Raw genomic sequence first — 27,665 nt, forward strand, 5'->3', positions numbered from 1 at the left:
TCACACACACACACACACACACACACACACACACACACACACAGAGAGAGAGAGAAAGACTTAAACCCCCTCACTCCCTAACGGGGCATCAAAGTCCACTATTTGTGTATGGATGATCCAAGCACCGTGAGAAGTGATTGTGTGTGTGTGTGTGTGTGTGTGTGTGTGTGTGTGTGTGGGAAAGTGTTGTCTCTAACTGCATGGTAATCAGCTGTAATTCTGTCTGTGGATCGTCTTCATCTCCTTAAAGCTTCTCTCACCATCGCAATCTCCTGCCTTTCACAGCACTCAGGAGAGAGACTGTGTGTGTGTGTGTGTGAGTGTGTGTGTGTGTGTCTATGAGGGTCCCTCCTAAGGGATTGGCCACTACAGAATGCCTCTGTGTTGTTTTTGGGTATTGTTTACAAGACGAGGTTCTGGTTTCACCTGTAGGGTGTGTGTGTGTGCGTGCGTGTGTGTGTGTGTATGTGTGTGTGACAGAGAGAGAGTTATACAGACGGATTAACGCTGACTTTTTAAAAGGTCTATGCTATGATCACGGTAAAGTAAACTCGTTAACCTCCAGGCCTGGATTTCAGCTGCAGAATTACAGTTCCACAAGCAAGAACATGAACATCTCCTGTTCTTCTGAAAAGCCACAGACTAGATTTTAGAATAATGCTGTGAGGATTTAATGGCATCCAGCCTCATAAACTTTAGTGAGGTCAGGTACTGCTGCTGTATACAAGGGATGGTTTAACCTATCAGACAAAAATCAAGGAGCCACAAGCTAACTACCAGTACTGCAGCAACTCACCGAAAAGGAGTCGCTAGAAGAGTCGAATCTTTGGGCGTCTTCATTATCTCTTGTTTACTTTGCCGTTATGCCACTGCTCTCGCTGTGAACAGAGATGACGTGCACAGAGTGACGGCTCTAAAACCAGATTCTGAATATAATAAATTGATATTTCCTCACACTCCTAAAGGAAAACCCTCGTTCTTCCCAATAATCCTGCGACACAGCGGCAGATACTGCGAGGGCTTTTTCTGTGGGTGGATCTAGGGCTGTCCTGCTGAGAATCAGAGCAGAAAGCACAGAGAAAGCAGTGGGAAAACGTGGAAGTGAACATGGATCAAGTCGCCGTGACCACAGTGCCTTAAACAGACAGAGGATTTGCCTTGCGACTTTCAGTTTAGAAAATCAGAAAAGGGAATCGTTTCCCATTTCCAAATGAAATGAAATGGCCCAAATGTATTCCTTTTCTTCTCTACCTCTCTCCCCTCTTTTTTTTACAATGATGATGCTAACACTGCCGTATGTTTCTGTGTCTCAGTCAGAAGTTGACTCTTCTGGACCGTGTGCGGCTGCCCACTCCTCGTCCGTCCTCGGTGAGGGGCCGCTTCATGATGCCCGCTGGGAACTGTGGTCCTGGCGAAACCATAGATAGTCCATCTAAAGAGGCCAAACCTGCTGGCTTTACCAACAGAGAGAGGTTCAGGACGGCGTTTCGGATGAAGGCCTATGCTCTCAGGCAGAGTTCAGAAGGTAAACCTGCAACAATGCGTCAGGACACATCTCAGCAGCAAATCACCAGTCAGGATGCACTGTACGTACATGAGCAAATGCACATGAGCATAACGTCCCCATGCTCTATGCCAACAGTCCTGTGAGCTGTGGAGCGTAAGGACTGTTCCTCTGGAGTGAGGGCACACCATCCATTTCTTCTGGGATGAGTTGGAATGGTGTTGGCTTTCTAGGATTAATCCTCCAGCTTCAGCACATAATCTGTAAAAATGAATATGTTCATTCCATGTTGGATGTTGGAATATCACATACACAGCAAATAAATGTGTGCTGTCTGCTATTGCTGATCACATGGACCCTGTGGTTTTTTCTTCTAGATGCAGGTGGTCTGACAGACCCCACTCCTGAGGAAAAGGGCTTCCCCCCTGATATCTTGATGGAGGAGATGATCCCTACTCTCAAACTTGTCATCAGAGCAGTGAGGTAAACACTGGAAACATAGACACACACACACACACACACAGAGAGAGGCGTGAATGAATGTGAAGAGACACATGATACTGGCTCTGACCCAAATAGTGCACTACTCCCTTTATACTGCACTTCACAGATTCTAAGACTAATAGTACTGCACTATATGTCAGACAGGGGGAAGTGAAATTTATGGACACATTTAAATTGTTATATTATCTAAAATAAAAGCCATTATTTATATCAGAGGACGTTATTTTATGACCTATATTGTGCACTACGCATTGTGGAGGGGGATACTTGAGCGTTACATATTGAAAAAAAAAATTTGACAGACAGCACTGCAGCTGTAGCTTGGTATGATGTGCATTGTCATAGCAACAGTTCATCACATCCTGTTAGTAATATGTTATATGTTAATATTTCGTATACTAGCCTAACTCACACTTCTAAGGTTAGTGCATAGTACAGAGTGTATAGTATTAGATGATTAGTCTTTTAGAGTCTTTTTAGAGTGGGAAAAAGTACCACATGAGTCTTATCACAAAAACTTGTGTACCCCTGGTTTCTCCCCTGTTCTGGGAGCAGGTGGGGGGCATAAGGCAATGTCTTGCTTGAATATTTGCTTCTTGCTTAAAATGTGCATGCTTTGCACAAAACTATTTTAAAAGAATTACTTAAAATTATAATTAGGCCTTAATTGAATGTTTTAAACACAATTATACATTTATGAGGAAATAAAATTGGAGGGAAAATTAGCATTTTTAAAGAAAGAAATAAAAATGTGAAGAGGTCAATTTAATATCAGTTATGTACTTCATAGGCTACAGGTGAAAACAGTGTGGCGCTGGGAGGAGGTCACAGCGACCCTCTGCGCTTGTATCAGTAGATGAAGGAGGCACAGCTCTTCTAGTGTTAAACAGTGTTTTAGGACTCCAATGAGGCTAAGAATGGCCATGTTTTCCTTCAGCTGGTCATTTCTTCTAATTTCTCTTCACGTGTACAGAATTCTCTCTTTGTTTCTCTTTATTTTTGCCCCTGGATAAAAACCTTCTGGGCTCCAAAGTATTTCTCAAGCTTGTTTTTTATTGTTTCCGCCACAGTTTGAGAAACACTACTTTAGAGTAGAGCATTGAATTTGATACTTATCTTTTGTTACATACATAATTTAGTATATTTAAAAACAGGGGTTCTTAATGGTGAATCCCAGAGGATGTGTTAGGGTGGTTCTACTAAAAAATACAGTTATATAACAATGGTGCAGTGGTGCATGGAGGTTAACTTTGTTGCCAAAACCCATACTGTTAGTCCCCTGTGCAGTCCCAGCAACCAATCATCATTCCTCACTGAACTCACTATATTCAAGTTTGTACAGCAGCTGGAGACAAAAATCACAGTGATAATAAACTGTGTGCAGCGCAGCTTGCTCCCACTGCTGAATGTGCTGTGAATTCCGCAGAAAATGATGAGTTTGTGTGTATCACTCTGTATTGGTTGCATTTTACAAACTAATGTACAAGTGTATGAATATACACACAACTGTCAGTGCTGCTGTAAACCTACAATAGCAGATTTAGGTAGTTCACCTTTATAGCCAACTTTTATTGTATTTTATTATTCTGATGTATACAGGTTTAAGGTTTAAAACACTGTACGTTAAAAAATACAGTAGAATGAATATGAAAGCACTTAGCATGAACTAGAATTTTAAACTTAACTTGAACCACAATAGCTGCCATGAAAGAACACATTCAGGAGATACATGGGGAGGTTAATCAGAGCTGCAGAATGATGAATTCTCCCATTAAGTCTCACTGGGGATGAGTGCCCTATTCCAGGTCCAGCAGCGCTAATGCAGTGACCAGCTGTGTGTCCTCTGCTGTAATAAAGAACACTGCTCCATGATGTAACTCCATCAATCTAACACCACCTTCCATCCACTCTCCTATATCACAGGATGGGCTGGTCAGTTAGGAGACGCATCACTCAGCACACACACTAATGTGTCCACACACACACACACACACATACAGATACAGAGTACCTCTACTTTTCCCTCTGCTCCAATTGCACCATTGCACCCAACTACCAGTTCAGAACTACAGTTCACCAGTACTAAATACACACACACAAACACACGTGTAAACTGTCCTCACTTGCACGTCTGCACCCAACCGCTGTACACATGCACCAGGTCCCCATTAGTACACATATCCACCTCTCTCTATCATACATAAATAATCCCAGTTTCTCACACATGAATATCTCTCTCTCTTTCTCTCTCTCTCTCTGTCATTGATTAATGACAGGAATGTGTGCTCTGCCTAAAATATCCCTTTGATAAAGGCCTCATCCTTTGGAGAAAATGGGTTTCTATTAAAGGAGTGGGGTCATTAACCTTTAACTAGTGAATGAGAGAAATAGCACTCAGCAGATTAACAGTCAGTCTCTCTCTCTCTCTCTTTCTCTCTCTCTCTCTCTCTCTCTCTAACACACCCTTTTCTCCAGTTTCACTCATGCTCAGTGTCATAGAACGTCACACACTCTTTTTTAAAAATAGATTTACTTTGATTTTTTTCTAAACTAAATGCAGTGGATGAACATTTAGGAGAGTTTTCACAACAAAAAGCTCTTTATGAAATTGGATGCTATGAAGCAGCTGCATATGAGGCTAAGGTCACTCTACCCAATGCAAAGTGCCCACCTGAGGGGTGTAAGACTCTTAGCATTGTGTTGAGGAGCGGAGGATCCTCATACATTCTATAGCCTGTGGATGTGTGAGTGTGCTTGCTTTAGGTCAGATGACTTGTTAATATGTTATTACAAGTGTGTGTGTGTGTGTGTGTGTGTGTGTGTGTGTAGGATTCTGATGTTCCTGTTGAATAAGAAGCGTTTTAAAGAGACTCTGAGGCCATATGATGTAAAGGATGTGATTGAGCAGTATTCTGCTGGACACCTGGACATGCTCTGCAGAATTAAATACCTTCAGACACGGTAAAACACACACATACTTTTTATAAGAGCCATAGTGCTCATACAACTTAATAATCTATCTTAATAGTCTATCTATAAAGAGGAAATGAATGTGTTTTATGTATTTTATTTATTTCCAGGATAGATCTGATTCTCGCTCCTGAACCCCCGCTCACTCCGAAACACAAGAAGAGCCAGAAAACTCCTTTTTCTTATCCATCTCAACAGTCACCCAAGTGAGAGCACAGCACCAATCAACACAACCGAAAAACCACATTAGCAAGTTTATTAGCCTCATCACCATGCACACCCTGTTCCCCTGCTGAAAAAGCAGCATGAATAACTATTAAGACTTGTTTCTACTCCCTTTAGTTACATTAACATTGTAACCATCAACACCCACATACTCGTATGCACCATTTACACAGGCAGTGGTGTAAACAGCAGTGGCCTGTAAGGCCTTTAAATATTTTGCAGCATGTGAACAGCATGTTTTGGCAGTGAGTGTGTTTTGCTTGAGCTATCGGCTACACCACCCCAAAAGTTTCCAGTGGTGCTGCTCCATTCAGTCCGTATCCATATGTTTTCCATATGCACAAATAAGGAAGAAATGAATGCAGAGTACGGGCAGAGGGCTTGGTGCGTATCGGTATCCATATTTAATGCTGAGCATAAACAGGCCTTTAGCGTACAGTTTTGTGTGTGACAAAATCGTATCTATATTTTTTGCATTTTCATGTTGTGTCCTCATGTCTGCGTGAGTTTCATTGATGTCAAGTGTCACTGATGCAAGCCAAATAGCACCCCCTTGTGGTGCAGTCCCTAAATGTGTGAGTATGTGAAATGAGATAGGCTATTCCACCTTAAATCCTGGGATAAACCTGGCGCTTTTCATTGAAGCTCTGTTAAACAACCAGAAATAGAAAAGCTGATCTATAAACAGGGAAAAATTCAGCTGAACGACCCTTTTATAAGTGCGCATCACAGACTGGAGGAGAACCGACAGATCCAGATGTTTGTTCTGGACACACACTGGAGTATGTGTTTATTTTGGCTCATTAATCTAAATGTAAAAATGTCACCGCATTCAGAACCCTGCACGTGTGGAAGGGTTCATGGTTTACACACTTCACTGCAGAGCTGGATTCAACACAACAGTCTAAATCTTGCTAAATCATTAGCATAATTAAACCATTACAATAATCCTGCAATAATTACATGCTCCACGCACCCAAAATAAAGCTAATTGTAAAACTGAATTAATCATAAATGTGGATCTTAATAAGTCCTGATGTGAGTCTAAATTAAGTGAAAGCATTGTCTCTAAAACAGCTTTAGACAGCGATTGTAATCCTGTCATGCCACATTAACCCTCATGCTCTCTCAGGTTTTAATCCTCTCATTCTCTCTCTCTTTATCTTTCTCTCTCCCTCTTTCTCCTAACCCTCTCCCTCTTTTTATTTCTCCCTCTATCTCTTTCCTTTATTTATAAATTTTCTCATCTTTCTCTCTCTCTCTCTCTCTCTCTCTCAGACATGAAGGTTATCTAACTAAAGCAGGTTTGCCGGATACTGAGGACCAAAGCATGATGAGTAGATTTGTGCGTGTGGAGAGACAGGTATTTTCAACCAATCTCTCTCTCTCTCTCTCTCTTTCTCTCTCTCTCTCTCTCAGCTTCTTACTCTTTTCATTTTCTCTAGTGGTTCTACCTTATGTTAAGAAATAGCCTTTATACTGACACCTAGCGTCCTGAATGTATTAGATGTAGATCCTGTTTTCAAACCTGTTATAAACATGGACATCCCCATGTCGGGGATTCGGTCCATGGAGCATAAAGTGGTTTATTCTGGAACTACAAAGAAAAGGGATTCTTCATCTCCTGTGAGCAGCACTCACATAATAAATCATCACTTTCATGAATATTGTTTGTTAATATTTGGTTGTAGAAATGACTAACTGCACCTTTAAAATGGTAGTTTTGGCAGAATATGAAAAGAGTCATGTCTCTCTTTGTTGAAAGGTGACGGACATGGAGAAGAAGCTGGACTTCCTGGTCGACATGCACATGCAGCATGACCTCACGGGCCCTGCCCATGTCACCATGGAGCGCCACGACCCCTCGGTCACTGTCAGTGTGGCTGGGGACCGGGTTTTCTGCAGCTACGCTCCTCCTCTGCATTACGCACCCTTCTACTCAATATCCAACACACACTCTCATTCTCTCTCGAACCCAACCCGGCCCACGGTGCTGCCCATCAGCCCCCTGCCAAGCCACGCCCCCTCTGACCAACTGGACACATTGGAGGGTGGAACCGAGGGCCAGGGGGCGGGAACTCCACTCTCACTGCTGTCTGTGACTCACGAGGAGCTGGAACGCTCTCCCAGTGGCTTTAGCATCTCGGCCGAGAGGGAGGATCTGATGGGGAGGGTCACAGCGGGGTCCAGCTGGGGACGAGAGCGGCGTTATCTTGCTGAGGGAGAAACGGACACGGACACGGACCCATTCACACCAAGCGGCCCCGTCCCTCTGTCCTCCACGGGAGATGGGTTCACTGCTGAAGGAGCGTGGCCCACAACACCCTGAAAACAACACACACACACCACATACAGCAAATGCACATGTGCCAAAATATTAGGATCACCTAATTAATGCCTAATCTGCTTTTTTCCATATGTGGATGACCTTTGCAAATACAGATGAAACAGGTTTCAAACTAATCATTGTGCCGTTCCACGCGTTTTCATTAAATAAAATGGGCAGGCAGAAATAACACAAAGATGAATCCCTTGCATGTGTAATGCCCTGTGATGGACTGGCACCCTGTCCAGAGTGTGTTCCTGCCTTGGGTCCAGTGATTCCGGGTAGGCTCTGGACACCGCTAGGGACCTACTTATGAGTTGTAAACCAAGCATCTATGTGCTGTGACATTACTATGAACATTATTAATAAACAAAATGTTTGGACCAGTTTTTATTAGGCAGGTGGTTGTAATATTTTGGCTAATTGGTGTACAAACACACACACACACAGACAAGTAACAAGAAAAACTTCAGACTCTGTACAGCACTCACAAACACACGTACGCTCACACACAAACACACACAGACCTATATTCTTCAGAACATATATATAAATATATATCAACATCACGCTTTACCGCTGCAAAGCAAGGAGCACTGCATGGAATGCATGCGTTTTATCTTTTTAGGCTTTAGTGGTAGACACCTGCACAGGAGCACACTGAGAGGGACTGGAATTTACGGGGTTAAAAAAACTAAAATAATGCTAAATTATATGCTATGCCATTTTTGTACACTTATTTTTATATTCACGACCATCTAGCTTTTTTCATATGCATGGACTGCATGACACACACCTTTGAAGCAGCTAAAAAACACACACACACACAAAAAAAAACGGTTACAATGTCTCTTCTATTTTGCACTGCACTCTTAAACAAATAGGGGGTCCATTGAGTCATGATGCTGTTGAAGAAGCTCCGTTGGGTTTTTAAAGAACCAGGTAAAAATGTTTACTGTAGGGAGAGTTTTTAAGGATATAGTCTCAGCCACACAACTCGGTACAACTCTACTGCCTGGCCACGCTGCGTTCTGATTGGTTATCCACACAATTGTGCATACAAATTCCCTGCATGGTTTTGTTCTGGTGTGCATTGGAGCTTCTGTTGCTGAGACTACCTCCTTCTACATGTGAAGCCAATATAGCAGGCCTGTGATTGGTTGTTTCTGTGTGTCGTGAATCCAGAAATGCAGAACCAACAGCGTTTCCTCAATGGCATCACATAAAGATCCCTATCTGGCACCTTTTAATTTAAAGAATGATATTTTGATATGTTGTTGTTTTTTTGTGCTTGTTTTCAGTTCCAAATCCCAGATAGGGTTAGAACATGGGCCACTTCTGGCAAAGATGCTGCAGAGCCCACCCACTCTCAGCACTGCACGTTGCATGTGAGCCTAAAGTGGACCGCATATTAAAAATACACATTTGGCCGACGTCTGGCAAAGATAAGGCAGTGAGGGCCAGTGTTCATTTTGGCAGCTGATTTGGTCTAGTTTTACATTTAGATTACCAGTTCTAACAGTTTTAGATTACTAAATTCTGTATTAGTTTTGGTAAAATTTTAATCATTTAATTATTGTCAGTTTAATTTAGCGAACACTAAAAATGACATTCACAAAAAATACTTTGAGGGTGTTTCCTCATCATTTGCAGCTGTCCAAGTCTGTTTGCACACTTGAATCTGGTATAATGTGTTTTCACAGCCCCGGTGTCAGTAAATATAAAACAAAAAAAATCAATGCTAGGCTTTCTCTCTCTCAACAGACGGCAGAAAGAGACAGTTTTTAGACAACAAAGAGACTGCCAACATTAACAAGTATGAAAAGAGATGAGGACGTGGCTCTATTCCTGCTCCATTAGTGGGTAATATTGATTAATTTTGGCATAAATTTGGCTGAATTCGGGAGAGCGCCAACTGCAAGAAAATAAACACAGACCGAAAGTGCTACAAAACTAAACAGCTCGAGTTTCTGTAGTAATTCAAATGGTGAATTAAAACGTACAAGTTAAACATCAGCCACAAACAAACCACAGTCATTTTTCACCCTCGAACACACCTTAGAAGATGCAGAGCTTCTGAACCTAAACAAACCTGAGAGCAGTGTTTCCCCACAATTGTAGAAGTTGATTTCAAATTTAAAAAAGCCTATTTTAGTTTTATTTTTAAAAGATGCACTTTTTATTACTTTAATAATCGAAAACTTAAAAACATGTCAACATCTAAATGTACAAAAGGAATATGGCCACTTTTTTTCAAATACATTTAGCATATATTGAACATTAACATTAACAATGCAATGTGTGCTGCAGAATGATGAGTTAACTCCAAGAGTTTGAACTCTGCGAATCATTGACCTACAGTGGGTTAAAAAAAGAAAAGTAAAATGTCCTCACAATTCTAACGTAAAACCCACTTTCCTCCCAATAATGATGTACCACACTGGCAGATACTGCAGGCTTTTCTGGTTTCGTGTGTACATTGAGATCAGAGTGTGGCTCCAGAGTGGTCTTTGCAGAGAGGGAAAGCAGTGGAAAAGGGGAACACACCTCAAAAACAAACGGAGCATTTTCCTGTTTTATTTCCTTGTGGTTTTGTTTTCAAATAAGAAATAGCAGGCTATTTATCCATCTTTCATATTAGTGTTTTGTTTTTATTTGCTGACAAAAAGCGCAGTCTTGCATTATTGTTCTCATTTTCAAAGTAATATTTTTATTTAGTTCTCATCTAATTTCGTAGTGAAAAATATGTTGTTACTATATACAAAATTATTAACAAAATGAACACTGACCGAGGCAAACAGGATGACATCCAAAAAGGGCCTTTTCATATGGTCATTATAGCAAACGAGAGCAGTCCACTCAAGTGCTATCATTCCATGTGGGATGTGGGATACGGACCAAACTTGGGCCAGAACCATTGTGCTATCTGGAATCATTCACCTCTTTTTTTTTTTTTACTCAATGATTGATCGGTGACAGTGTATTTGGTTTTATTGTTTCACTCTCTGTAATAAGCAGAGAGTTTCTGACTGATACAAGAGCATGTCCCAAACCACACCTTGATCACTACCAAGTGCACTTCCTTGGACAAGACGAGACGAAACAAGACGGGACCAAACGAAACGGGCCACTCATAACGCTCTATGTAATCAGGAACTGTTCATCACTACAAGGCTAAGGCCAGGCCAATTACAATGGGGCAGTGAGCTCTACTGTGATTGGCTGTCACAGCTTTTAAACTGCCAGCTCAAAGAATGTTGTTTTTGTAACCATTCGTAAACCTCACAAAGTTGTTTCGCTTACTTAAGTCGTGAGGTCATTGCCCAGATAAGGAGTTTAAGGTCCATGTTGATTGACAAAAATGAATGGGTTTTCCAAAATTGTTACTTACTGCACCCTGTGGTAAACCAAAGTGTTCCAAGCAGATACTGACTTCTTTTTTTTTTTTTACCTTTTAAAGTCTGAGTACCTTCTGATCTCTCTTATTGGTGTCACCAGTTCTGTGTGATCTTTACATGCTACATAAACACACTGCCTAAAAATGCATTGCCTAAAGGCCCCTCAGCCATGGATTGAGGAGGACAGCGCTGTTCCTTCACTCCCAGTTTTCCTGCCGCTCCTGGGAATCAAACCAACAAACTTTCAGCCCTAAGCCCTCTTCTCTAACCATTAGGCCATTCATACAAGTGTCATGTTATATGCAAGTGTATTTAGAATTGGAGTTAAGAAGACACGCAAACAGAGAGAGAATGTCCCAAGACCACAGAGGGTTTCCTCCTTAATGAGCTGGTAATTCACAGTGGTCACGTACAAACACAGAACAGAAGTGTATCTGAATTGGAAGCATGTTGTTTACCACAGGACATTTCAAACACCACATTCATAAATGTCAAAGAGAATTCCCGCTCAGTACCGGAACTCCCTCTATGGGCATAACAACCAGTACAGAATGACACGTGACTTTAAGGGCCTTCCGAGGTTGTAGACACTGAGTGTGGTTATACTTTCAGGCTTTAGGTTTACCACAAAACAATAGTAGTCTATAATTGAACTAGTTACTGTAAAGACCATGCTGTAGATTGATGTGTATATAGAGGTCTTCCTAAGGTTCAGTTACCCACTCCCATAAATTGATATTATTTTATTGTATTTACTTGAGTATGGATTAAGGCTACTCTACCCACCGCTGTTTATTAGACGTTAACCATAAGGTATCACAACACTCTATTCAAGAAAGGTTTACAAAGTTTAATTCAGGTGTAGAATAATATGCGTCCGGATATAGTCAGAATTGCATTATAGCTGGACTTGCTGACCCAGGAGCTGATTTCAGGATCTTTCTCGTCATAGATTTGCCCACACAGCAGATAAAAAATAGAAATCACGTTTATTATGTGTTTTTTGAGAGTGTGTGGCTTCTGTCTCTAGATTATCTTCGCTGTTAATCAAACATTTCCACATTTCCAGTGAGTCATTAAGAACACAGAAGCCATAATGATGAGATTGTGCTCTGAGATGGGTTTTGCAGACTGTGACTTCTCAGAAGGCTAGTACTCTCCCCCTCACAACACTCTTTAATGGCATCAGTACATGGCTAAACTTTCTGAGGACCAAAGAATGTAGAGTAAAAAACAAAAAAAAACAAAAAAACAAAAACAAACAGCTAAATTTACTTTTATTTTGTTTAAAGAATGTTCTCCATATTTAATCAAGCAATCTCTGTTTCACATTCTTTAAAGGAACGTTTGATAAGATTTGGAGTTTAAAGTTAAAGCAACTCTAGGTAAGATTTTTGCTCCTGGGCTCCCCCTATTGTTGCAGAGTATTATTCACATTTATAGCACTGAAATCCTGAAATCAAGAGGGAGTGGGGAGGGAGTTTGGTGGCTTCCTACCAACTTCCATAGTGCAGTTTCTGCAGTGCTGAGCTGAGAGTATCAAAAACAGAGGCTCTATTTGAAGCAGCACAATTATTTTGAAGCTGCAATTTTAAGGCAAACATACGACCTAGTGCTCCTTTAAAACATACCGTTCTCGTTACATCGAGTCTTACTCAGTCAAGTGAGGCTCGTGTAGATTTTATTCTGAAGGTGGGGCTTTTTATGACATGCATCCATCATTTCGTCAGCAGTCAATGATCCCACCCTCACATCAAATTGAAGCCAAACCTCAGGTGAAGTACTCATTCTAAAATTAAGAGAAAGAGACAACAGAGGAAGACTGAATCTGATTATTTACGAATGGGAGGTACATTATGTATATATAAATACACCAATCAGCCAAGCCAAGATACACCAAGATTAAAACCACTGAGAAGTGACGTGAATGTTGGAAGCTGGAAAAAAAAAAACTGTTATTTCTGAGACTCTGACAAAAATATTATGACCACCACAACAGTGGCTCAAATATTTTATCAATTGTTCTTGCTTCCAACTCATCAACCTCATGTGCTGCCTTATATATCCCACTCCTAGACAGATGCCATTGTGTCGAGTTGATGGCTGTGGTCTTGGGGCTGATCAGTGTAAACACCGTTAAATGAATGGTTAAATATGGAAATATTCACTTAAAGTTTTGATTTCTTGTTAATGCTTTCAGCTATTTGGTTCTGAAAAGTTTGACCTTACTTTGAAGCCATATCTTTCTTTGTGAGGGAGCACTCTCTGGTTTAAAGAAGAGTCTAGGGTTGCGTGGGTTAGTGTATGTGTGTAAGGTGTATGTGTGTGTTCTGCAAGGTGTGATATTAAAGTGTATAAATTGGCTGCACTCGTACTGTAAACCTCACAAAACCCTGCCGTCACAGACCAATGACTGCTACTCATTATTTGTGCCTTTACCATTTTCAGCCACAGCTTTCTCTTCATTACATTTTGGTTTGTTATTAAACGAGCCGCTAATTCATTCGCTAGAATATCCACCAATCGTGGGCTTGTCTTAAAGAAGGGGTTCCCAAACTTGTGGCCATGTTATTTATTTTGTTTCTGAACAGCTGGTGAACTGCTTGTAGATGAGGTGTAGGCCAATCAGAAGCCATGCGCTGTGACATCAAACTGAACCCAGAACAAATCCTCCGTAAGAACAGGCTTGTAAGCCGCAAGCAAGAATTCTCTTTTAACTTTTGGATTGTGCTGGAGATTTTCGTTGGCCACCGACCCAAGAAGTGTTTGAACTTCTTCAAAAACCCCTCGGGGGAATGTTACAAGACAGATAAAAATTAATGTGAAAGTTGCTCTAAGTTCAACAGGGTTTACACTTCACATTTAGTACCGACTCTGCTCGGTTGGAACCCGGCGTGAGCAGGGACCTAATAAGAACCAGGACCAAGAACAGATTTGGCCGCTGGAAAAGCAAAAGAGCCGAGCTGAGTCGAGTCGAGCCGAGATGAGTAGATTCACGTAGGGGTTCCATGCAGTGGAAAAACACCAGTGGACTCCTCCAGCTGTAGTCAGGCACTGCATGGCCAAGTGACTTGCTAGTTGTTTGGAAAGGACCCAAAGTTGGGGTGATTTTTTTTTTTTTTCAGTTTTTTCAAACGCTTGTTTATATTTTGTTTCGAATTAAGACAGTTTCGGCATTCTTCTGTGAAGTTGTTTTGAGGTGACAACATTTCACTGACTAAAAGTTAATCCCAGATCATAAAGTTTAAGACACTCGCATAAAACATTGGAAATGTTTTCCTTAAAAAGCTCTAAAGTTAAATGTAAACCATGTTGAAGTGAATTAGCTGGTAGTTATGTTTCCATTCAAGTTAAATTAAAAAGATTTTTCTTTTTATTGAAATGCCAGAGATTATTTTTATTGTATATTTGGGATCAATAGGTTTGGGAACCCTTGCTTTAAATGGACTCTTAAGTCCCTTGTGTTAATAGATGATTTCACACTAGTGGCCTTCTGAGCTCTGTATCATTATAAATATATGGATATACAGTACATTCATTCCAGTTTTTTTAATAATAAACTTTTATTTCTATTCTGGTCTAGACCAGTTTTACTAGTTTAATTTCCTTAAACAATATGCAAATGTTAACATATTTTTTTTTTGTTAAATTGCACCAGTTATTAATAAAGACATTACATGATCTCTTTGGTCCAGATGGAGTTCTTTGAGGAAATAAGGACATGTAAATGTTCAATGCAGCTCAGCAGCTGCAGACATTTTGGGAGCCTTTCCCAAGGGCTTTTTCTGGAAAGAGTTCTACTGAAGTCTGGGAGATTTGCTGGAAAAAGAAGTCTGATCCATCCAGGACCTACTTCACAACTTACACGACTGAAAGGATCTGCTGCTAATGTTTTGGGGCCGGGTACGACAGGACACTTTCACCTCCATGTCTTGTGGAGACCATGGTTTGAGGGGGCAGATCTGATTTGGTGGCACATGAGACCTAAACAATATTAGGAAGGTGGTTTTAATGATATGGCTAATGAGTGAAGAGTGTACTGTTCTAAATTTGATGGAAATTTACACAACACTGTTCAGACTGAAGAGAGAAGTGTACACAGGTGATGGGGGTGTTTTTGCCTGAACTGACATTTGTACAGGTGTATGAGTGTGTGAGTGTGTGTGTGTGTGTGTGTGTGTGAGAGAGAGAGAGAGAGAGTATTCTCTGTGCCAGTTGATCTCAGGTGACACACCAGAGGGCCATTACAGCCTGTTACTCTCTCTGGGGTCCTCTCTCTCTCTCTCTCTCTCTCTCTCTCTCTCTCTCTCTCTCTCCTGCTGCTGCGGAGAGAGAGAGAGAGAGAGAGAGATACTGGACAGTAAGCATAGAGCTGTCTCTCTTAGAGTGTGCGTCTGTCTCCCGCAGGTGAGTTATACGGATCTTTATTTGGACTTTATTCTGGTCTTTAGCTCATATGCAGAAACATAAACACTTCAGGATAAATTAAACACTCATTTTCCAAGTTAAAATAAATGCCCAGACGTCCTCTGCAAATGTCAATTTTTACAACGTATCAGGACTCAAACTTTAACATAGGCCTAATTTGTTTCCGTTTTCGTCTCATCCATTAGAGTCACTATGTCACTGGAGTGCCCTAAATTTGCATATGACCTTAAGAGCATTTATCTGAGCTGCTGGTGACATCTCTTCAATATTAAATTCCGAAATACAAAAGTTAATAAAGGAATTATGTTAATATGCATTAATTATCTGCCTTTTAAAGTTGCAGTATTGAGTTAATTTGCCTTAATTTTATTATAAAGGGATGTCACTAGCAGGGCTTTGTAATGTTCTGTATTGCTCAGCAGTGCTCAATAGGGGTTTATAAGGCTCCCCAAGGCTCCATAGGTCTCTACAGGGCTCTGTATGTCCCCTGTAACACTCAACAAGGATCTGTAAATTTCAATAGGGCTCTGTAGGCCCCTGCAGTGATCCATAGGGCTCTGTATGGCCCCGTAGGAGTCTATATGTTCTGCAGGAGTCTGTAGATGTCTGTAAGGGGTCTATAGAGTTTAAAACTGAAAAGATACATCTGCACTGAAATGTGGCTCCCTGTGCAGAAGCAGATTCTTTTTTGTGTTGTCATTATACACAGCTCAATCCGTTTTCACCATTATTTCTGCCTTGTTGTTGTTACTGTATGCTGTTATTGTTCGAAGAATGAGAACGAGAGGTCACTGATAAACACTGATGTCATCATTTGGCCATGGCTGGTTTCTGAGAGTTACTTTGTTTGTAGTAGGTTGGTTTCTGAGAGGTATGGCAGCAGTAATTGGTTGGTTTCATACAGATGTGCTTGTATTTTGCTGATTTTATAGAGATATGCTGGCTGTAAATGACTGGTTTGTCCAAGTAAAAACACGTATCTCCATCTTTAACTGTGTTTGGTTACTGCATCATTTGAACACAGCAGCTGTCCTTCACTCCGTTTGTAAATTTCATGACGGACGACCAATAGAAACCCTCCAAAATTACTCTGAATTAAATCTTTTTTAATTAGTAACTATTTTGGGAGATACATGGGAGATACTGGACAGTGACGAAATATATATTTTGCTTGTAATTGGCCACTTTCATAGATAAGCCAGCTGTAATTAGTTTTATAGAGCTATGGTGGCTGTAATTGGCTGTTTTTGTAGAGATACTCAGGCTGTAATTGGCTGGTTTCATAGAACTTTGCTGCCTGTAATTGGCTGGGGTTTCTATTTTGGAGATAAGCTGGTGCTAATCGGCTTTTAGTACGACCCAGACAGGGCTGACATTTTAGTAGTACACAATCTGATTGGTCCATTTCCTGCGGAGATTAAAAATCTTTGTGCTAAAAGAATGGAGTCATTTTGACCTGAATATGACGCCAGTTTCTCAAAGATATCAAGTCTCTCCTGAGAAGAATGGATATGAAAATAAAGGTGAAGAATGAAAACAGTAAACTCTGCCCATTTTAAATGTTACATATAGTTCTTGAGGCTTTTGTGTAGTTTTCTACTGCATTTATGTATTTATCATCGCGGTCCAATAAAAACACGCATCTCCAAATATAGTAACTTTACAGAAGGAGGAAAAACGTCTTAACTTTTAATGGTAGTCAGTGTAAAAACACTTTATCCAGAGTAATTTTGGAGCGTTTCTATTGGTCAATCGCCATGAGATTTACACACAGTGTGAAGGACAGCTGCTGTGTTCAGATGATGTAGTAACTAAAAGTACACAATAGCAGGCATTTCATTGGATGGTGACGATGTGTTTGCTGCTCTGATGTTAAAACATGGTAGAGTTTAACTAATGAGCATTTTGATACAAACTTAATGAATAAAGAGTGGAAATGCATAAGAATTCTCATCGACTGATGCTTGTCTTTCAGTGATGGCCAAGGTCAAACTAAGTCAGTGGGTCTACATGCGAGTCAGTGTTGCCATAGTAACCCTGCTGCCCATTTGCATTACAGGTAGGTAACACTATTATCAACAGCTGAGTTTATAGTTTATATTCAGGGGATGACTCTACACGTCTTCAGTCGTTTCTTTCCCCAGGACACCACTATAATATTGCAGTGCTCTTAGTGAAGAAATGAGATTCCTGCACGTTAACGCATGACTGTATCACCCTCCAGGTTAAACTGTGCTGGACGTTTATCACTAATCTTCATGGATCTGAAACTTCCATTTCCTTTTTGTGTTTGTATGTTTCAGTCCTGAAACACAGGGAGCTGGAGCAAAGAGAAAAACGAGACATTTTAGCATCGACAGGTAAACAAGGGACACTAATACAGCAGTGTGAATAGTTTATTTATAAAGCACCTTTCATACACAAGGACAATACACAGTTACAGAGTCAAAAGAAAAAGTAAAAAGCCATTAAATTAAGAACAAGAATAGAAAGAAAAAAAACATAAAAGGCATTTAAAACAGTCCTATAAAATAAAAGACATGATTAAAATGATTCAAACAATTAAAACGGTATAATAAAAGAAAAAAATAATAACATGCCGGACTGACGGAGGCGGACGCACTTGCTAAAACACAGTGACTTTATTGAAACACAAGATAACCAAACAGAAAGAGACTAACATAACAGACAGAATACTTAAAGACTGAGACAGAGAGACTTAGACAGAAGGACAATACATGGAGTGAACTAAACTGAGATACAGATACAGACAAACCTGGACTGAGACAAACTAAACAGACATAGAGAACTAGAAACATAGACTGAAACTAGACAGAGCTGAACAGAGAACTAAACATGGAAGAGCTAAATAGATGCCTGGACAAGGAGAACTAAACAGACAACCTAGACAGAAAGCTAAAGCAGACTAAACTTAAACACAGAAATAAGAGTTAACTTGGACACAGGGCTAAACAGAGTAAAGACACAGACATGAGACAAGAGAGATACAAAGACTGACTTGGTGGGCATGAGAAACAGACAAGACAGACAGACCAGTGAGCACAAAACAATGTCCAACCAACAGGAGTGACACAAAGGAACTTAAATACACAACACAGACAAGGGACACCTGGAACAGACAAAGAGGAGGCAGGATTACAAATGAGACAACGAGGAGGAGGAACAAAGGCAGGACAAGGGCGGAGACACGAACAACAACAAACAGAGCTAAGTGAGCACATGGTGGGGAAAACAGACACGACAGGTCAAGGGTGTGACAGCCGTTCCAGAATAAAAAAAACGCAGAGTGTTTTAAACCGAGCTGTAGCTGCTCAAACAGAAATGTTTTTAGTCTTGATTTTAAAGTGTCTCTTCTAATGTTCTCGGTCTGGATCTGTTTCAGAACGGCGCCGGAGCTAAATGCCACTTCTCCGTGTTTAGTTTTCACCTGAAGCAGGACTAAGGGAATAGTTCCTAAAGAATTCAGTTCTATTCAAACTCACATTTCAGACTGTACTCAGATCTGCCACAAGATTGAAACCACAGTAAATGGCTGCCCACCTGTCCGGCCGGACACTGATTGTCAGTCTCTCCTACTCCCCACTCCAGATCTCTACCCAAAGATCCCTAACCTGACTAATTGCCCACCTTCCACTGAAGTCCTCATGGACTCTTAAGTATTACTACGATTACTATTATACATTCATTCATTATCTGTAGCCCTTATCCAGTTCAGGGTCGCGGTGGGTCCAGAGCCTATCCGGAATCACTGGGCGCAAGGCAGGAACACACCCTGGAGGGGGCGCCAGTCCTTCACAGGGCGACACACACTCACACATTCACTCACACACTCACGCCTATGGACACTTTTGAGTCTCCAATCCACCTACCAACGTGTGTTAATGTCTGAGTCTCCTATCTATGTGCTGCTCTACAGTCGGTTTGCACTGGAAACTCTAATGTGTGTTTACGAAGCTCCAGTGTCTGTAAATGGGTAAAAAAACAAAGTGTCTGGGTCCGGTGCTAGGCTTTCTCTCTCTCTGCTCACGGCAGAGAAATGCCATCTGGAGGTTTTTAGACAACGGAGAGACTCCAAACGCTGAAAAGCAGCAACCGAGATGAGGATGTTGCTCTATTCCTGCTCCATAGGGGGGTAACACTGACTTATTTTTGCTGTTACAGATTCAGTGAGACGGCTAACTTCATTATCAGCAGTGCTAAAAAAACTAAACAGCTCGGGTTTTAAATGAGTTACACTTCAAACACATACAAACAACAGTCATGTTTTTCTCTCAAACACACCATTCCACTCTAAAAGACACAGAGCTTCTGAACGTTAACATCCCAGAGAGAGCAGTGTTTCCCCACAATCGTAGACGTATCCTTTAAGGCACAAGTTCCTAAGAAAGTTAATGAAGGCTCTGATAGATGTTTGCTGCATGCAGCTGTCTGCCCATGCTGACCCCTTTATACACTCTTGTGGCTGAGGGGGTACAGTGAGCTACAATTTCACTGTGGTCTATGTCCTTGTGGACGACAGCTCAATAAAGGAAGTGTGAAATATCTGTCTTAATTTCTCTCTAAATGAGCCCCATACACACGAGAAAAGCACATACAGCACCCTGATATTTCATTTTGGTTTTGGGTTCTTGCCACAGTGGAAGCCCATACACAACAGTGGGTTTAGTTGGGCATGGAGATGGTGGGTCATTGGCTAATCATGTGCACTGTGGTATTTTAACAGCCTCCTCCGGTGTGTTTTAACCTTTACTGGTGCGGTGTGTGTCTGTGATGATTAATTGTGTTTATTATTCAATCCTGCAGAGATTCCAGTAGAATACATTGACCCTGCCTCCATAGACCTCACTCCCTTAGTAAACACACTCATCAATGCCACACACACAGGTACCAAGTACCACACACACACACACACACACACACACACACACACACACACTTGTTATACAATGTAAGGAAGTACAGTCATACACACACAGCCACATTGCTCAAAGCCTTACCATTAACCAAATTAAAACATATTCATTTAATACTTAACATACAACATACAGCTCAAAGCAACTAAAGCATCATCAAGCTAATTTAGTGATGGTGTGTGTGTGTGTGTGTGTGTGTGTGTGTGTGTGTGTGTGTGTGAGAGAGTTCCTTCTTTCAGGTTCCCTGCATCTCTTTTCTGTACTGAGTGTGACGTCTCATAGCTCTCTTGCGCTGCACAAACTCACCCTGCTGGTGTATAACAGTAAATACACACACACACACACACACACACACATACACACACACTTCCATTAACATTCTGCTTGTTGATGTTCTACAGCAGATTTAATCAGGATGTTTGTTTACTTTGATGATATTTTAGTTTGTTTTATGTAGTTAAAAGTGTTATTTTGCCAGATTGTGTGTGTGTGTGTGTGTGTGTGTGTGTGTGTGTGTGTGTGTGTGTGTGTAGTTTCTAATTTTCAGGATATTGAAAGCAGTCTGTTTCCTACAAGATATTGCTACTGCGTCACAAACAAAACCAATGACCTCACAGGTTACAAACACTATCACACACACTGCAGTTAATTGACAAATGGTCCATTTATACACTCTTCTGATGTTAGTGTGTGTGTGTGTGTGCTCAGATTTTACTGCTATTCTGTTGGATGTCATGGGGAACTCGACGAGTTACTTGCAGGAGCTTTTCAAATCCAGCTCTATCCTCTCCGGTACCACACACAAATACATCACCTCATTAAACACTGTCCAAACGCTGGTGGACACAGTGAACTCAGCAGCTGTGAGACGCACTCGGTGTTAGCCACAGTGTGTTTAATCTCTACAGAAGAAACATGAAATAATGCAGAGGGATGCTCCGAAGCAGCTGCACATGAGCCCACGTTTGCCCTGGTTAATGTCCCGGAGCACTGAGCTGTGAATGAATGAAACCCTGGGAAGATTCATCAGAAACAAAGGGCATTAATCAGGGGTGTTTTCCTACACTAAATACACTACATACTGGAACATTGCTGTGAAGATTTTGTAGCTGTCTGCCTCTATGAGAGCATTAGAGAGAGAGAGGTCAGGTGCTGATGTTTAACTCTGTGTCCACCTCAGTGAAAGCACTTTTATAAAAATGAATTCATGCTTTTTATTTTATAAATATGTTAACATCAGCCTGTCAAAGTCTGTGTGTGTGTGTGTGTGTGTGTGTGTGTGTGCATTGAATTACTAATGACTCTGTGTTTTTGGCAGTTAGTCAGAGGAACAGCTCAGAATGCATCTACATTTGTGTAATGGCTGGGAAAACAGGTCAGCTATAACTAACACACACACACACACACACTTGTTTCCATCCACTTTGTGGAGAGTTACCTTAGCCCATAACTGTTATCCTTACCCTGAGCTTTACCCTAAATATAACCTTTACCCCACAAGTAAAACAAGCCTCATATATGAGTGTGTAAACAGATTTGGTCCCCACAATGTGATCAAAACCTGATACACAATCAAAATACTACTTCTTTTGCAATGATTATGGTCTTCATATATGTCATATAACTATTTTCCTCTTAATTCTGTTATTTTCTTTCATGTGTGTGTGTGTGTGTGTGTTCAGACAGAGATCTGTCTAAGCTGTGGGATTCAGTTCCTCCACTCTTCAACCACACCATTATAGAGGACACGCACAAAGGTACACACACACAGACACACACACACACGTCTGTGTATAAGATTGTGACCCAGTTTAAGAGGCAGGCAGAGTCTTTTAATGTTATAAAATTGCAAAAATGTATATAAAATGTTTTGTTTTTATAGTGACCTTTTTAAACTTTTTCTTCTTGCTTCTAAAGCGAACACATCATATCCAGAATTTCCTTTTGGTGAGTTTAGTTACTGTTCTGTATTCAGTGAATAGTTTATTATAGGCTCTGGTCCTTTTTTTAATGCTTTAAATCCCCACTCTATACCACCCCCCATCAGTAGATAATCCACTCATTATATGAGCGTCTACAAACTTTTGAACATCGAGCCTATGTTATACCCACAGGTTCCACCAAACCTGCTGTTTCCATAGAAACTCATCCCACAGAGGTTAGAATGACGACTACATCTGCTGCTGTTTCTGTAGCAACTGTTCCCACAGCAGTTACCATGACGACTTCACCTGCTGCTGTTTCTACACCAACACATCCCACAGCGCTTCCACTGACTACACCTGCTGCTGTTACCATTGCAACTGCTCCCACAGCAGTTACCATGACAAGTACACCTGCTACTGTTTCCATGGCAACACATCTCACAGCTGGCACCATGATATCTCCACCTGCTACTGTTTCCATGGCAACACATCTCACAGCTGGCACCATGATATCTCCACCTGCTACTGTTTCCATGACAACTCAACCCACAGATGTTACCATGATGACTACACCATCCAAAGCAAGTGAAAGACCTGCAGTTGCTCTGAGAATGACACCAACCAGCAGTCACATGGGGGCTTCTATCACCATGACAACAGAGCCAAGCACCACGGAAACAAGAAAGTCAACAACAGTTTCCATGTCAACTGTGCCAGCTAGTGTTAGCTTGACTACATATGATGATATTCCTATAACAACGCAGCTAAGACTCATCACCCTACCAACTTCTCTCCCTACAACAATAACAAGAACTACAGTCCCCATGGCAACAGAACAAGCAAGCATGAAAACATACAGTTCTGTTACCAGGCAACCTACACATACCTTAGTTTCCATGACAACCATTTCTTCTGGTGCTACTTCTCATACAGTGATAAAAACACCTGCTACAATCGCTAAGGCAACTCCGCCTACAACTGCTACCACAGTAACCAATCCAGCCATTTTTAAAATCCTGACAACAGACACAGCAGGTAAGTACAGGCTCAGATCTGATTTAAAATATATGTTTGCACTTGTGGTTTTCACACCAAATATAAATAGCATTGTTAATATATTAATGTAAATTATAAAAACTAGTATGTGCTACAAACTTTGCAATATTTTGAACACAAAATGAAAAATTATTTGAGGACACACACACACACACACACGCACGCACGCACGCACACACACACACACACACACACACACACACACACACACACACACACACACACACATACAGCCAAATGGAAAACATGGAGCTGTCAGTGACTGACCTTCGACCTCTAATTCTGATAAAGGGCCAATGGTGGCCTAGCAGGGTTAATGTGATTGTTGCTACGGCGATTATTTGATTTGAGTGGAGTCAGGATGGCGCCGGTGATAGTGTCCATGGGAACAGTGCAGAATTCCCCCAGAGAGAGAGGGCTGAATGGCAGGGTCAGAGGAGGTTAAAAGCACATTAAAAAACTCTACACACACACACAAACACACACACACACACACACACACACACACACACACACACACTCACACACGTCGTGTGCTCAGAGGCACACAGTTGTTGCAGTGCACATTAAGATCCAGGGACAAAGCCCTCTATTGATCATTATGTGTAAAATCATGAAATCATGTGATAATAACAGTGACCGCAAGAGGGCACAATTACATCATTAAAGTTTAAACTCAGGAACACACACATAATTCATTACTCACTAACTTTGTTTCTAGGATTCTCCAAAGGGCATGACATATATTAGTCTACTTGAAAAACAGTGGGTGAGCACTAGATACTATGAAGTGAACAGAAGATGAATTTCTTGCTTGTGTTGTTAAAAAAGCAATGCTTTCCTCCTTTTGTGGGTTGTGTGTGTGTGTGTGTGTGGGTGTGTGTGTGTTTCATATTACTGTAATATAAAAAGCAGATTTATTGAGCATAATTGGGGTCTGAATATGCTTTTAAGTTAAAGGTATATTTTGGGGGGGGGGGGGGGGGGGTTATTGTCCCTGTTACAGCTCATTGAGCTTCACATTTATTTTAAGTTGTAATTTTTATGTAACTAGAGTTCTTTTAGTTTTTAAGTTTTAGGTATTTGTGTTTATTTTTCCCACTAATTATTGATTTGTGATATTTATAAACATATGAATGGATGATTCTAATCACACTTTAAAAAACAAAAAGACATAAAACAGTAAAAAAACATAGACCTATATTTCTTGGCAATAGTCGATGTTGTCCCACAGTAATGTCATCTGTATGTTGTTTGTTCCTGGTCCTAGTGCAGACAGACTGCAGACAGGACTAACAGCTCAGCTAATGGTACAAACAGTGTAGTGTATCTTTAAAGGTGCAGCAGTGGTGTTAGAGTCCAGTTCTGTTCCTAAAGGTTCATTACATTCTCTTCTCCAGAAGGAGAGGGGGATCTCTGTAATCTTTCATTACACAACTGTGGAGAATAAAAGAACACAATAAAAGTCCTGGAGATGAAACGGAGCGTAGGAAATCAACAGTTAATATAGAATAAGGTTATGTTCCCTAACTAAAGGTAAGAATATGTACAAGTGAAGGTACCACCACAGTCACAGTTTTCTGATGGTGCCGCTGACATCCCCTTGACATTTGCTGCTGTTCTATTTTGGGCTGCTGCATGATGTTAAGTGCAAGATGTTAACAGTTGTTATAGTCAAAGATGTCTTTGAATGGTTTCTGGGACCTTAAGAATAAAGTTTGAAGACTTTATTTTGTTAGCTGAGTGGTCAGTTAGCAACTTTACATATAGAAATGCATATATAATTTGTATGTTATATATGTGAATATCAGCATATAAAAAAAACCCACCCGGAAAGACCCCACCCCCTGACACAGTGGTTGAATACAAGTGTATGATTCAGGTGTTCAAATGCTTTTAATTAAAATGATGATGCTTTAGCCTCCATGAATGCCTTTTCATTAACAATAATGGTAAGGGTGTGTGTGCAATGGGTATTATATGGATTTTGCAATTGAATGTGGGAAATCTTCAATAAGACACCAGCCCCATGAGCAAGTGCTTAAAGAAGACCAAGAAGACTGTAACAGCGAGAGACTGATCTAGTGATCTAGGAGATTGTGTGCTGTTCTTGCAGGTTGCCCTTGGAGAGCAGAGCTCTTCTACCAAGGAAATCAGAGAGAGGACCTGATTGGGAACAGGCCAACTGTCAGCACCTTAAAGCTGCAGCCCTGTGTGTTTGAGCTGTGCAAGTTCTTCTCCCAGTGTCTCTGCAGGGGCTACAGCCACAAAACCTTTCTGCAGAGGTAAAGCACACACTCTCTACAGAGGGTACAGCCACATAGACACTACATACAATATATACTGTATATATTATCCTCTGTATACTGTCCACTGTATATACTAGCTGTGCCCCACGGATAGTCCAGTGTTTCATGCAGCTGTTCCTGAGTATCCCATTGTTTTCCATTTTTACTTATGGAAAAAACTTAAATGATGTTATTTTGAAACCACTAATTTGTACTAAATCACTGCTACTATGTAAATTAAATAGGAATGTATGATATGGCCAAAATTTATATCACAATATGTTTTGTAAATTCAGTCTGTGTATGATATAACAATAAGAATAAAAAGCCACAGAAAAACTGCTAAGAACTGAAAGCAACAACTAGCTTTAAAATGAGTGCTGAACTGACAACAGCGCCCTCTAATGACCGTCAGTCACTGACAGATGCTGTAAATAATGTGTACTGAAATGTGAAATGTGCGATACATATTGATACTGAGCGATTGTCCAGTGACAGGGACACCACTGTGCTGCTCCATGATATACATTATATATCTATTATATAAATATATTTAAGTATTATTCGAAATCTGGTGAAAAGAAACCAAGTATAAAACAAGGTGGATATAATAAGATACTCTGTATATATTAAGTATGACTTATTATAAATTTATATTATATAATGGTAGTGATTTAACAATAATTAGTAGTTACAAAGGGTGTCATGGTGTAGCAGCAGGTAGTGTCTTTGTCACTCCAGCTCCAGGGTCCTGAAGGTTGTGGGTTTGAGTCCTGCTCCGGGTGACTGTCTGTGAGGAGTGTGGTGTGTTCTCCCTGTGTCCGCGTGGGTTTCCTCCGGGTGACTGTCTGTGAGGAGTGTGGTGTGTTCTCTCTGTGTCCGCGTGGGTTTCCTCCAGGTGACTGTCTGTGAGGAGTGTGGTGTGTTCTCCCTGTGTCTGCATGGGTTTCCTCCGGGTGACTGTCTGTGAGGAGTGTGGTGTGTTCTCCCTGTGTTTACGTGGGTTTCCTCCGGGTGACTGTCTGTGAGGAGTGTGGTGTGTTCTCCCTGTGTTTACGTGGGTTTCCTCCGGGTGACTGTCTGTGAGGAGTGTGGTGTGTTCTCCCTGTGTCTGCGTGAGTTTCCTCTGGGTGACTGTCTGTGAGGAGTGTGGTGTGTTCTCCCTGTGTCTGCGTGGGTTTCCTCCGGGTGACTGTCTGTGAGGAGTGTGGTGTGTTCTCCCTGTGTTTGTGTGGGTTTCCTCCGGGTGACTGTCTGTGAGGAGTGTGGTGTGTTCTCTCTGTGTTTCCTCTGGGTGCTCCGGTTTCCTCCCACGCTCCAAAAACACATGTTGGTAGGTGGATTGGAGTCTCAAAAGTGTCCGTAGGTGTGAGTGCGTGGGTAAATGTGTGAGTGTGTGTCGCCCTGTGAAGGACTGGCGCCCCCTCCAGGGTGTGTTTGTGCCTTGTGCCCAGTGATTCCGGGTAGGCTCTGGACCCAGAATTTTGGTAGTGATTTTGTATAAATTAGTGGTTACAAAATAATAATTTAAGTACTTTCTTTTCAAAAGGGTATTTTACTTTTACATTTATTAAAATTGATTTACAGACACAGTCCTCTCTCTCTCTCTCTCTCTCTCTCTCTCTCTCTTCAGTTACTGTACAGAAAGTCATGTGTGGTATGAGAAGCACACAGTGGAGGTCTGCAGTCGTGTGAGAAGAGTTGCCTTCTCCAGGAGTAAGTCATGTCTCCAGATTTATATGAATGATTGAGGTCTTAACTATTGTGTTTAAAGGATCAGGAAAAGCAACATTTTATTTGATCAAACTAACATTCTCTCTCTCTCTCTCTCTCTCTCTCTCTCACACACACACACACACACACACATACACACAGATCTGAAGCAAAAGTGCCTATCAAGGATGTGTGTGTGAAGATGTGAGAAGAATGAAGTGTCACCAGGAAACACACACCAACATCTTCAACTTGTTTGATATTTACATATATCCTCCTTTTAATGAAAAATCCAGAAAGCTTTTTTCCTTGCCACTCCTTTAATTTATAGAAATTTGTTTAACTTTAATCGTGAATAAAAGCCTGCAGGTAAATATTTATGCACCTGTTAAAA

At 41.0% G+C, this 27,665-nt stretch overlaps 2 protein-coding genes across 2 annotated transcripts in view; both read left to right on the forward strand.

Moving 5' to 3' along the window:
• Positions 1–9,636, forward strand: part of LOC136675389 (potassium voltage-gated channel subfamily KQT member 3-like) — a 34,119-nt gene extending 24,483 nt beyond the window's left edge. The window contains exons 10-15 of the mRNA XM_066651898.1: positions 1,314–1,525; positions 1,882–1,987; positions 4,838–4,969; positions 5,089–5,184; positions 6,482–6,566; positions 6,969–9,636. Of these exons, the coding sequence (XP_066507995.1) occupies positions 1,314–1,525; positions 1,882–1,987; positions 4,838–4,969; positions 5,089–5,184; positions 6,482–6,566; positions 6,969–7,532 (1,195 nt within the window). The 3' untranslated portion in view covers positions 7,533–9,636. The remainder of the gene's footprint in view (positions 1–1,313; positions 1,526–1,881; positions 1,988–4,837; positions 4,970–5,088; positions 5,185–6,481; positions 6,567–6,968) is intronic.
• A 7,696-nt stretch (positions 9,637–17,332) lies between these two features.
• On the forward strand, positions 17,333–27,471 carry LOC136676050 (HERV-H LTR-associating protein 1). The gene is made up of 12 exons (XM_066652902.1): positions 17,333–17,414; positions 17,659–17,715; positions 20,180–20,260; positions 20,529–20,612; positions 20,823–20,906; positions 20,998–21,081; positions 21,608–21,664; positions 21,972–22,046; positions 23,106–23,249; positions 25,387–25,555; positions 27,192–27,274; positions 27,434–27,471. Exons 1-12 carry the CDS (start codon positions 17,333–17,335, stop codon positions 27,469–27,471), a joined length of 1,038 nt encoding a protein of 345 aa, XP_066508999.1.
• The last annotated feature ends 194 nt before the right edge of the window (positions 27,472–27,665 follow it).

The sequence above is a fragment of the Hoplias malabaricus genome, chromosome X1 (assembly GCF_029633855.1).
Source record: "Hoplias malabaricus isolate fHopMal1 chromosome X1, fHopMal1.hap1, whole genome shotgun sequence".
Taxonomy (NCBI): domain Eukaryota; kingdom Metazoa; phylum Chordata; class Actinopteri; order Characiformes; family Erythrinidae; genus Hoplias; species Hoplias malabaricus.

What these genes read in the sequence shown, in the direction of transcription:
- LOC136676050 (XM_066652902.1), top strand. Translation starts at nt 17,333, where the DNA reads ATGGCCAAGGTCAAACTAAGTCAGTGGGTCTACATGCGAGTCAGTGTT. An exon ending in CACCCTGCTGGTGTATAACA is followed by an intron (nt 20,613 to 20,822) that starts GTAAATACACAC and finishes GTGTGTGTGTAG; the next exon opens with TTTCTAATTTTCAGGATATT. An exon ending in CCTGACAACAGACACAGCAG is followed by an intron (nt 23,250 to 25,386) that starts GTAAGTACAGGC and finishes CTGTTCTTGCAG; the next exon opens with GTTGCCCTTGGAGAGCAGAG.